Here is a 12,610-nt window from a genome sequence, read left to right on the forward strand (position 1 = left end):
TTGATTCACCAGATACTCAGCCTCTCAAATCACCCCTCATTTAATGGGAAAATCTGAAATCTGAATACTTTGCTGAAATAGATCTACATTTGGCTAGCGCTAGATGGCTGTAAGATTGTGCAAGATTGTTAGACTTCAAGCTCATACTTTCATCTTTGAAGGGTGCTGCTCAAGTAAGGTAATAAACTGGCAGAAACTGCTGTGCGAGACGCTGGTGGACGTGCAGAATACCCTGTTGTTCTCTTGGAGGAGCCACTGGCATATGAATGGATGTGTTGAGCTCAATGTCCCGAGGAACATGTTCGTGTCACGGCACAGCAGGCTTAGTAACACCTACTTTATTTTGCTGATTGTGGTTTTATTTTTTATACTAAATAAATTAACTAATCTTGATCAACTTGCTTAGCTTGCCAAGTTTCCATCCCCACCTACACCATTGCACGTTGACCCCTGTTTCTAGAATAGCAGTAAAATCCTTCACCACAGTCCCCCACCATACAGGGAAATGACCAGACAGCAGAGATGAAGCAGAAAATGCAGTGTCCAGTTACTTAGGACTATCTGGTTTTGCCATCTAACAAACTTGACTAGGTGATTTCGACAGAGAAATGCATTGCGCAAGGTTTCCTCAATGAGGTAAAAACTCCTGCATTACAGGACACTTGCTAGCGTCCAGGCAAGCACGGTCTTGGGCTAATTAAGTAATAACGTTGCAGGGACATGAGTTAGAAACGTAGGGGAGGTACTGAAGGTGGAGATGGGTTGATAGCAAAACTCAGATCTTTTGGAAGGATGAAGACTGGTTTCAGTCCAAGACAACGATACCTGAGCCGGATGGTCCCCTGCTCAGGCCGACACACCACAGGGTGAGGGAGGAGGTCGTCTTCTACCGCATGCAGCTATGAGATGCCATCACCTGGTGCAGGCTTCCCAGTCTTTCCTGACCCGAGCCCCTACATATCTTCCCGTGGCAGAGGCTCACTGCGTAGTGAGTTTAAGCTCACTGGTGATCAGCTTATTTTTCTTAATTGCCTTCATGACTACTAGGAAGTAATTCATAAACCTCCGTGGCTCTGCAGGGTTCAGGTTAAAATTGTTATTCCAACCCACACTAGCTATATGAAATGTGCTTTTCCTCAAGGGCATCTTTTGGGGGTTTGTTCCACATGATGTTTGCAGCCTCCTTCTGCTAGGCAGGATTTAGGGCATTGCTGACCGTGTTCAGTCCCGTTGGAGACATGTCACTCCCTGCTGCCATCCCCCCAACCCTTTTCTTCTCTCCTTCACCATGAACGTCTGCTGCAGCAGTTCAGATAATTCGTGTGTTTTTGAAGGGGGGAGAATGAGCTGCAATTACTGCCCAAGAAAAACGATTAAGAAAAGATGCTTTTGGAGGCCTGGGTGCTGGTCATATAACAGCTGGGTTAAGAGAGGTACTAAGCAAAACACTTAAAAGGTTCTCCCGCTAAATAAATACTCCTGTTCACCCTCCGAAAGAACGTAAAGTGCGAGGATGGCCAGAGCCATCCTTTGTGCTCTTCGTATTTCCCAGCCCCGGGTGCACTATTTTCCTGTGAATTTGTCTCACGTATGCTTTTAGCAGTCATGGTCTTCAAGGACAAGGCCTTGCACACCTGAATGGCACTTTGGTGTGAAGAGCCACCTCCTTTTTTTGTTCTGAACCTGATTTAGTTTCATTTAATGGAAGCACAGCCTGTTCCCCAAAGGGAACATTGTCGGGGAGCATTCATAGGGAAGGGCAGTGCTGGTGATGGTGCACCAAGCCCATGCAGCTCCTTGCAAGGCAACTGGGAGCTACTGAGGGGACTCCACTGGTTTGTTAAGTTTCTTCATCTCCGCTAGATTTTTCTCAAACAGAAAAGCTATTAATAGGACTCGTGACTGTTGCAGTGAAGGATGGAGTAAGACATCTGGAGAGCTGCTCTCCAAACATCACCGTTGCCTGGACTGAGACACTTCAAAGAACATTTAACCAGTCCCCTGTCCATCAGGGCCACCACTGTCCCACTTTGATGTACTCCTTATCCAGCATGTGGACGCTTCCAGTAAGGCAAGTCTCATACCAGCCAGGTAGGTTAGAGGAAAACTGTGCCTCAAGAAGCTGTGAAAGATCACTGCTTTTCTCCAGGAAAGCTGGAGTTTCTAGCTTTGAAATACTCTGTAGCTAACAAGTGTGTGACTTCATCATATACATCTGTACATGACTGACAGCAAGAGCAACCCATTTCCTATGTCTTGAATTCCTCATGACTGAACTACTGCACACCAAAAGATGGCAGAAATAACGGACTTTACATTAAATATTGTCTAGGAATATCTGATGGAGCAGCAGATGCCTTGCCTAATGTGCTCCTCCATGCAGAAGCATTGGTGAGAATGCACAGTGGAGGAGCAAAGAAGCTGACACTAAACTGCAGCCAATGACTCCTGTCAAGGTAAGACCTTCTGTCAGCTCAGAGGGCAGACACGCATTGTCAGAGGTTTTCTGTGGAAGTCAGCAGAGGGGCTGGTACCGCCTGTGATGTTTTCATGTTGGGTTTGGTGGGGAGAAGAGGAAGAAGGACCTTAGTCCAGCAGAGTTCTGACCTTAAAACTTCAGACTGGCACAAATCTTCTTCCTCTTCTTCAAAGAAATGCAAGTAACTTATCATTCCCCTTGAGGCTTTTATGTCTGGAGGTGGCCATGCCTTCTTCTCTAATGAGAGAAAAGAAACAACCAAACAAGTAAGTCAGGCTGTGTTGGCCAAACTGTTCAACTACTGTTGTGTGTGAAGGAGAACAGGATCTGAAGAGGAATTACAAGCCGACAATGATTCATGTTATGCCTTCTTGTCTTTCTTCCTGAAGAGAAAGACGGACAAGTTTCCCCTTCAGATTCTTTAATTCACTGGGGAAAAGGGAAACCATGTTTTACTTTTAGCAGCTTTTGTTCTTGCGTGTGCTCCTGGACCTAAGGGCACAGACAGAGCTGCGCTGCTGGGGACGCTGCTACATCTGACAAGCCAGACCGAACCGTCGGTGTGAGCCTGGAGAATTTTCTTTCATTTCTATTGTTGTGCTTGTGATTTCTGCAGGGCCAAAAAAAAAAAAAAGAGATTCAAGGACACTGGAGGCAGTTTTCCAGAAATGGAAACCTGCTTTTTGCCAAGAGGATTTCCTGAGCAATCTAAGTGATTATGGATCTTGCCTCAAACAAAATTTGGATCAGTGGGGTATCTCCTTGTGCACAAATTGGGCTGAGGGATTTTCTTTCTTTTTTTATGCAGGCTTCTTCCTAAACCTGGTCTTACAGCTAACTACTGAGGACTGTGGTCCCTGGACACCAGCTCAGGCTCTGATAGCTTTTGTAAGAGCATTTGTATCAAAATATTGTTGTGCTGGAGTCTCCAAGGCCATCTGGGGCTTTGTGCAGACAGGGTGCTTACAAATGAATGTGAACCAAAGCAAATCAACATTGCTTGGCAGGGATGAAATGTATTGCTAGGGTCTGTCTCTGCCAAGCTAGACTGTTTGGCTCCAGTCCCACTCTGCGGGGGGATTGTCTGTCAAAACACAATTTGGGATTGTGCGGCGTCATGGTTACATGGCTCACTACTCCTTTAACCCCTCTCAGGCCTTACGCTCTCGTTATTTGCTGAATGGAAACCTGTGAATCTCCAACTCTTAAAGCAGACCTCGGGCTCTGGTACCTAGCACCAATTGTCCCTTGTGCCACTGTGTTGGTTCAGGTAGAGCTTTCCCTTAGGAGCTGGCAACCAGTAGATGGCAACCCTCTTGAAAGGAAGGCATTATTTCTTAATGTCATGAAATGATAAGACGACATATCTTTGTACCTTCTCATGATGGAAGCCTGGCTTCTTGGCCTAACCACCTCAAAAACCTGGTCATCCTTTCAAGGTGGGAGTCCAGCTTGGACACTTGATTGACTCTCCTTGATTATTCCATCCCTTCATGAGTGGCAGCTGCTGATTCTGGCAAGTCCTGCTGGAAAGCCCAGAGACCACACATTAGAGGACAAGCCGAGACATCAACGTGAATGTCCTCACAGGTTTGCCAAGAGGTGGATAATCATATTACCCTCGCCACTTCTGGACATGTTTCTGAGTTCATTCGACCTAAATACAGAGGTAGTAAATTATCACAGGGGCTTGGCCAAGACATGACACTACAGGCGGCTCCAAGCCCATTACATACAGGTTTTGCTATAGTGAAAATCCTCAGTAAGTACTGGTAGAAGCGCTGTCTCTGAGCACAGGTTCTGCTGGGCTGCCTCCCATTGTGGAAGCCTGGAGAGGCGCAGCAGGAGCATATTCCCTTCGGGAGGTGGGTGAAGAGGCAGATCCTCAGCTGAGACCCTGCTAAGCCTGGAGATGGCCGAGAAGAGCGGTGGGTCTCCGTAGGTATGACATGCGGCACGTGCCATCCTGCAGGCGGACAGCTGCCCACGCCGCTGCCAGGGCCGTCACGTCGCCTGCCAGCCCGGCATGCAGCTGCAGCCTCATCCCCGGCAGGCAGGGCAGCAGCAGCCTTGCACAGGCTGGGACGCCGGCAAAATGCAGCCTGGCTGCCCGGGTCACGCAGCCTTGCAGCTTTCCTTTCACACTGTAGAATTTGGATGTTTTCCTTCCAAGTTCAGGCTAGAGCATGCCGGTACTGCCCGGCTCTCCCGGGTGATGTCTGCTCCAGAGCCTGGGCCTAGGGTCTGGGACCTGTCATCGTCCCAGCAGACTGGAGACAGCTGACCCCTTGCTACAAGTCCATCTGTCCTTCTCCTGGGCACGGGGCTGTATGGATGGCCGCAGGGCTGAGCTGTCTCTGACCTGAGGTGCGGCACAGCTGTGTGACCCTGGGTTGGTTTTGCTGAGAAAATTGCTGCTGCACTGTGAGAAAATACATGAACTAAAGCCAGGCAAGATAAGAAAAGTCAAATACAGACAGAATTGAAGCTGTCAAGACGATAATAGCATCGCCAGCTGAAGAGCCTGAGCAGCCCTGCTCGACTGCTGGCTCCCCCTCCGTCCGCTTCCACCTGCCTTGAACGACCCCCTCCTACAGAAAATCCCAGCACCCCTTCCCCTGGCAGGGCATCTTCTTCTTAAGCTGGAAGCTGGAAGTGGGAGAAGGGCAGGGACAGCATGTCCTGGGAGCGGTGCCCTGCAGAGAGCTGCTCTTGCTCGCGGGCGCTGGCAGCTGGTACAAAGCCATGCAAAGGGCAGGCCAAGACATGAGGGGGGTTGCACAGGTGTAAATAAGCATTTGGGGCAAGGGAGGCTGACGGCCGTCTTGCTGAGCTTGCGTCAGCCCGGTGTTTGGTAAGAGGCGACTAGACACCCTGGACGTGCGATTGGGAGCTTTGTAAGGAGCAAACTGAGGTTCCAACGTCCACGTCGGGGCGGCGGTCAGCTATTGCAGCCTTCCCCAGGTGTAATCATCTGCGAGGGGCCGTTCTCACGATGAGCGAGACACGGGCTGGAAACACCCCTCCCCCGGGGCTGTATTCTCCTCCTTGCACTGAGAAAGTCAAAAGTTACCCTTTCCCCATCCCAGCTCTGTCCGGCAGGTAGCTCCTCCTCACCTGCAGCATTTCAGAGTTAATACAGCACTACGAACTTCTTTTATTTGGGAAAAACAAACACAATCTAAGTAAAGTGAGTTAATATGTAATTGTAGTGTACAACAGGTGCTGGCATTGCATTAGACGTATAGTTGGGCTCCTGTGGCAGGCAGGAGAAGAACCCAGTGGTGACTCGTGACTAAAACATGAACAATTCTTCATTTTTAACATGAAATTTGGCATCACCCAGCTCTTAATCTCTTAATATCTTAATAATATCAACAGCCAGAAAACATGTATAAATTGTTCTGTCTAATGCTGAAAACCAGATTTTTCCATTCAGGAAAGCTGGACCAGGAGCTGGATTAGTCCCACAGCAGCACAGAGTGAGTGGAGAGGACAGGGTCCCTTGCGGGGACCCAGGTCCAGGCGGAGGCGAGCTCGCTCAGCCGGAGCTCTTAGGTACAGCTGCACCACCGAAACACTCACGTACCCACCTCCCAAGCTGGGGAGATGCTTTGCCTTAATCTCAGTCTAAGTTTCTATCACAAGCCGCTGCCGGAAAGATAAGAAGAAAGTGCACGTTTGCGTGGCTGGAGATGTAACGCTCCCTTTTAAAGAAAGCAGCCCCTCTCTGTGAGACCCCTGTGAGCCGCAGCCCCGCCGCGGAGCTGGGCTGGCTGGCAAGACCACGCTGCCCTCTGCGAGGACGGCGGGAGCGTGGCTGGGCAATGGGCTCCCGCCTCGCCCGGGGCCCGCAGGCAGCGTCCCCTCGCTCACCCTCCCTCGGGCGGCTCTGCGGAGCGTCCTGACAGGCTCCAGTTGCTTTTGCGCCGTGTTTTCCCCATCACTGCAAAGCATTTTTTTCTGCAGCTGGGATGTACCGAGCTCTTCCCTCCGCTGGCTGGCAGGATGGAAGTTAATCATCTGCTTGCAATTAACCTGTGACCTCCCACGCGGGGCAGTGCTGTAGCTTTAACGCGGGCGGTGGAAGCGGGAGGGAAGACAGCAGTGCCAGGTCCGGCCCCGAAGCTGCTGCAGATCCCTCGCTCCTGCCCAGCGCGGCCCTGGCAGCGCTGCCCGCCATGGGGAGCCGCAGCCTCCTCGCCGGCCTCCTCGCCGCCGCCCTCGCCTCCCTCCTGCCGCTCCCCGCCGCCCCCTCAGCCCACCGCAAGCTCCTGGTGTTCCTGCTCGATGGCTTTCGCTTCGACTACATCGACGACAGCGAGCTGGAGGGTCTGCCGGGCTTTCGGGACATTGTGAACATGGGGGTGAAGGTGGATTACATGACCCCAGACTTCCCCAGTCTCTCCTACCCAAATTACTACACGCTGATGACGGGTGAGTACTTGCATTTCTGTGCTGTGATGCTCCTCGGAGCCGCCAGCCCCCCGTGCCGAAGCGGAGGGCAGCTCCCTGTGACTTTTTCCTTCCACGATGATGTAAAAATAACGCTGGGAGTTTAAAAGCACTGAGGCATTACAGCTCAGTATTACTTGTCTGAAACCTGCTCTGAACTTGGAAACGCCACTTGGAGCTGATTTTTGAAGTTCCCCTTTGCTCTCCCGCGGTGCTGCTGGGTCCCTACCTGCTGCCACCACTGCGGCACACCTGCCCGGGGCTCCCAGTGGGAGCGCTCGTGGGGGCTGCTGCGTGTAGAACATAAACACAAGTGGGAAATGCATGGGAAATTAATACAGAACCTGCTCACAGACTTCCCAGTTAATAAAAAGGCATGTAAGCTGAGGGTGGCTAAGAGAAGAACTTATTTTCAGCCAGCAAGTCTGTTTTGGCAAGTTCAGCATTAAATTTCCTTTTAAACTTAACAGGCTTTTTGCTTTCACTGGACCCTGTCTTAACGTTGCCCTAAGTCCTTGTATCTGTAAGATAATCTGAAATAGACAAATAGAAAGCCATTAAGGATTTTTGCTTTTGCTCCCCTACACGTTCCCTTTTTCTGACTGCCCAGGAGGGGCTTTCAGAAAATTGGGAGGATAGTAACGATTTTCATGGTCCCGATTTCCTTTTAATCTAAGCAGAGCAACACATGATTACATCGACACTAGGAAGTACAGAGTACAGCTGAGCCCTTCACATCAGAGAAAGACACCCTGGAAACAAGATTTAAGTAAAAAAAAAAAAACAGAAAAGTTTTTCTGGAGTTTCTGATTGGATTTTTCTCCAGAGTTATTTAACAACCAAGATTCTATGATTCTAAGACCTTCCAGCTAACGAGGAGTGAGAAAATCTGTCCTCTCCAAAGATATGTGGTATCCTCTGCTGTCCTCGGAACAATACAATGCCCAGTGGTCCATATACTGCTTGCTGGGAAAGCAAATAAATGCCATTGTAAGACAAAAATCTGACATCAGTTGTGCCCAGCTTGTTTTGAAACCGCTTAACCCCTTCCTCCCTCTCTTGCGAGAGGAACGCCTTTCTCTTGCTCATCTCTGAACAGAAAAAAGTACAAAACCGTAACGAGTTTTTTTCATGACTTGGTGTAAATGCATGAATGCAGAGCAAATGTCACAACTGAAAAGAGAGGTGTCACTCCACTGTGGACCTTGTTCTTTACATGTACATAGGCAAACCGGCTTAACACTTCATGTGTAAAAAGCATTCAGATGAAGTCGTTAAGGAGAACAGGGAAAGGGACTGCTTTCTCTCCTTACCGTATTTAATCATCCTATTAAGCGTGTATGCGTAGAGTGAAGTCTATAATCAGCCTCTCGAGGAGTTTTGAAAACATCCTATTTTGTACTCACAAAGAAGGAGTTTTGTTTTAGATGATGAAACACCACTACTAGACTTTTCACATTTTTAGGGTACCAGAGTTTCTACACCCCAGCTTGAAGCAATGAGACAATCCATGAGCCAAAACTCAACTCTTCTTGCAAGTCTCCTGACCTTCATGATAAGGATCTCAATGCAAATACAACTTAACTGCAAATAACAATTCACCTTCATAACGCATGAGTCTCAGCAGTTAAACAGGTCAGGAACCAACCGAGGATGAAGTTTAGGCAATGAACATGCCCAGAGGAATATTCAAGGCTGCACTTGAACCCTGGGGATGTTAGTGGACCTCATGGCTGTGTCCTGGCATGACAGCAGAATAAATCCCATGGCTGCACTGTTCGTATCCCCAATGACATGGTGCAGTCTCCACAGAAAGGGGATGTCACGTTCTAGGTGATGATGGGGTTAGGAGTGTGGGGCACACGGCAGAGGTAGCATTAGCTGTGTTCAGTCTGTGCACGTTCAATTAGCAAAGCTGGGACAGCTTTTGGAAAAAATGCAGCATGGCAAGGTGACATGAGCATCGTGCCATAGCAACCTCCTTAGGGACTGGCAAGTTACCGTCTCCCCATCACCGCTGTACAGGCCTGGGAAAGCTTACATCGCATCTCACCAGTCATGCATCTCCTCTCGGGGGGGACATGACTGTAACTGGTTTTTCTTCCGTTTGCAACTGGGATGTGTGGGACTTAAATGTTGCCACAGTTTCTTCTGGGAAATCAGGGACTACAAGGGCAAGCTGTTCTTCCTGCCTTGTCCTACACTGCTGCTTCATGAGCTGTTAGGAAACTCCCGTTTTAACCTCCAAATTGCCGTATTTTAGCATTTGTGAATGCGGTTTCATAGTATATTGGCTTTTTTTCAGCTATATCAGCTTAAGAAATTTCTGGCCCCACTTGCACATTCCCACCCCTGTTCATTATGTCCCTCCACTTTTTCGGATAAACGCTCCTGTCCCTTCTTTCTCTGCTCATTCACAAGATCTTGTGGCCCCACATCCATTCAAGAGCGTACACAGCTGCCAGGTCTAGGACAGCGTGTGCAGGAAAACGCTGCGGTTGGGATATATTTCTCTCTTGCCTCTATCCATTCGTGTGAGCAAGGCCTCTGCTTTCCGTGTACTGCCCTTCACCCCACATCCACACAACCTTCATGACTCCGAAGTGGTTTAGTTGTTACAGAGGGAAGTTCTCCCTCATTTCGGTGGCTTTGGAGGAGGACAGTGGACTCTGCTCCTCAGACACCATCACCGTTGGGACAGGTCAGTCCCCTCAAACGTGAACTCACCTCCTCCTCCTGCCCAGACCTGCAGGCAGAGGTTATGGAGCTCAGCAACATCTGCCCCACTGCGTCTCAGTGCAGCTGCCAAACTGCACCCGTTAGCCCTGCCAGAAGGTTGCTTTCCTCTGCAACAGGCAACTAGAAAGCAATAGCACGCAGCGCAGCTGCCCGATTATCTGCAGGATCTTCTAGTCATTATATTTTACTTTACTGATTATTTCAAGAGGGCAGCCTAACTGAATTTAATATTCATGGGAAATAGCAAGTTTACGGAGATTTTCAAAGCTATAACCAAATAGATGCAACCATAACTGATGACCAAGAGCCATGTATTTAAAAACAACTAACTAATGTATGCTAATGTGAAGCAATGTTTTGCTGAGACTAGGCGCTAGGTGAAGCACAGACACAGTGGGAGGAATAGGGCCCAACCTAAGTAAATGTAACGGATAAATTTTGGAAGGGAAGCAGGGGGAGGGAAGTGACTCGCCCGTGGTCACGCAGTGCTGCAGGGTGATGGCAGAGCTCTCCATGGGTCCCCCTCCTACTTAAATCAGCTGCTGCTCTTAATCTATGAGAAGATATTTGCTGGCACTTCCCCGAGTGACACAGAAAGCCTCAGCTCAAAGCCTGGGGCATGCCTAGAGGTCTTTTCCCTTCCTCCACATCTACAGCAGTTATGAGAAAGAAAACCAGAGCATAGAAACAATGCTAATGGTTTGGCTTCTTCATGTAAAGTCACTCAGTGATTCAGAGCTCAGGGAGAAGCTCCAGTCTCCCTGCAAGCCAGGGCACGGCGTCATGACCTGCTATTTGCTTGAAGAAGCACCAAACAACAGCCAAGTCACTGCTGGAGCAAAGGGATCTCGCTGACGTGCAACCAGAGAAGTTGTTCTGTTACGAAAATCTGGTGGTGTGCAAGGTAGCCCAAGAAGGTACTGGCTCAAAATCTGACTCGTTGAAAAGCAATCTTCTCTAACAACTTCATTCATGCTATGTTTCTCAGTTTTGGCTTCCACAGTGGCCTAAAGACTGGTTCCTGGGTGGTTGGGTTGCTTTCTGAGCTGCTAGACTGAATCCTACCTGGTGTCCTAGCTCTCCATGCTCCAGCTATGATATTGCAGTTGTTGACCTGAAAGGTGTAGCATAAAATGGCGAATTAGGTAAAAGGAGCTGTTGCTGCTGTGTTTGAGAGAGCTTTGCGGGGCTTGACGTGGGCTTGGCAAGGGAGGGAAGAAGAAGTCCAAATATGCGTATCCCAAAAGGCTCACTTAATCACACCGTGTGCTGTTTGTTTTGCAAAGAAAGGAATTAAGACCACAAGCCACCTCGGGTTTTTATCCTGTGGGGAGCTTGTAATATTTCCCTTTCCCTGGCTCGGCCTGGCTCTGCGGGGAGCTCTCACGCCAAGCTAAATGGAAAGTCTGAGGTCTCCCGTAACCGCTGCAAGCACGAGTTACTGCTTCAGAGCCCTTCGTGCCATATCTCTCGAGAAAAGCTGCTCACGCTGAAGAGTTTGGGTCTTCCTCGCCTGCCGACCTGCAGGCGTTTTGGGGGCTGCTGGGGAGCCCCCTGCACCTCAGCTCCCCTGAAGCCCCCCCAGCTCAGGGCATGTGGGGGCCCCTCATTTTCCAGCCCCAGCCAGCTTAAACACGGGTGGACGGTATCACATCTGAGCTGGAAACTCAGGGAGGATTTATTTTCCGAGATCCTAACAACAAATGAGGTCTTTTCTGGCAGGTCCTCTGTGAGGACGCGCCAGCCGCCCGGTCAGCTGTGCGGCCCCGCGTCCAAGAGCCGTATTTCTCTTGGCCTCCATGGGAAGTGGAGGGAGTCTCTGCTCGCAGAGGTGGGTGGGTGGGTGGTGAGCTGCTTGGAGAGGAGCCAGTGAGGGGCCTCCATGTCCCTCTTTGGACAGGACCTCATCTTAAATACTTGGCAGAGAGGCTGCGAGGTCCCATGAAGCTTGCGGGATGGAGGAGAAGGTTGAATAGAGGATGTTTCAGGTCTCCTGAACCCCAAGGTGAGGCCTGTGGTCTTTGCAGGGCTGTCCCGTAACTCAGCGACGGCACGTTTGGGGCTTCTCTAATACACAGGGGTGGCACGTGGTGTTTTCCCAGTCACTGCGGCTCAGCCCTGCTTGTGCCACCGCCTTGTCCCCTGCACGGCAGGAGGGAGAGGGGCAACACAGCAGAGGCCCCAGGGATGGGCGACGCTCAAGGTCTGCTCTGCCAGACTGAAGGTTTCACCCATCTCCTCTGCTTCTACCGTCCTTCCTCCACCCCTCACCCTCAGTGTTGGCCTACTTGACTGCTGAGGGGCTTTGGTGGATGATGTTGCGCTCTGATAAATAGCCAGTCTGCTTCTGGTTTCCCCTGAGCACTGCAAACCTCGATGTACACCGTGCCCCTTTTATTCCACACTTTCTGGGAGCAAATGTCCTTTGGGCTCCCACCCCTGGAGTTCTCTGGGGTCTGGCTGATGTGCACACCTACTAGTACATTCATTGTCTGCTGTGAGAGGTCTCCTGGTTTACACACAGCACCCCCGCTCTCCGTCCACTCAGTACCCAGAGGAAGCCCCATCTGGTGATGGCTCTAGCGGATGCCTCTTTTCTGCTGCCCGGTTAATGGTATCCAGACTCCAGCCTGGTTCAGAAAAGGATGCTGACAATTTCTGTTTAGCAGTTAAGCAAGTTTTTAACTACATAAAGAATACCTGCATATTGTCTGAGGCATAAAAAATGGAGGGATAGGAGTACAACAGGGAAATTTATTATCAGTACACATGAACTGAAACTATCCCGACTTCACTGTCCAAGCTGAGAAAAAAGCCAGCAGGACACAAAGAGCGTGATGAGTGACAAGGGAATAGGATTTTTTCTTTTTGCTCCTCTTTTAACCACCACAGATGCCAGCAGCAGCAAAGATTTAAAAGATTCTGTTCGTGACATAT

The 12,610-nt window shown here is 49.8% G+C and overlaps 1 protein-coding gene across 1 annotated transcript in view; it reads left to right on the plus strand.

Annotated features, from left to right (window-relative positions):
- The first annotated feature begins 6,481 nt into the window (after positions 1-6,481).
- Positions 6,482-12,610, plus strand: part of ENPP6 (ectonucleotide pyrophosphatase/phosphodiesterase 6) — a 33,528-nt gene continuing 27,399 nt past the window's right edge. Inside the window, exon 1 of the mRNA XM_075149269.1 lies at positions 6,482-6,916. Within this exon, the coding sequence (XP_075005370.1) occupies positions 6,661-6,916 (256 nt within the window). The 5' untranslated portion in view covers positions 6,482-6,660. The remainder of the gene's footprint in view (positions 6,917-12,610) is intronic.

Source organism: Calonectris borealis, chromosome 4 (assembly GCF_964195595.1).
Source record: "Calonectris borealis chromosome 4, bCalBor7.hap1.2, whole genome shotgun sequence".
NCBI classification, from domain to species: Eukaryota; Metazoa; Chordata; class Aves; order Procellariiformes; family Procellariidae; genus Calonectris; species Calonectris borealis.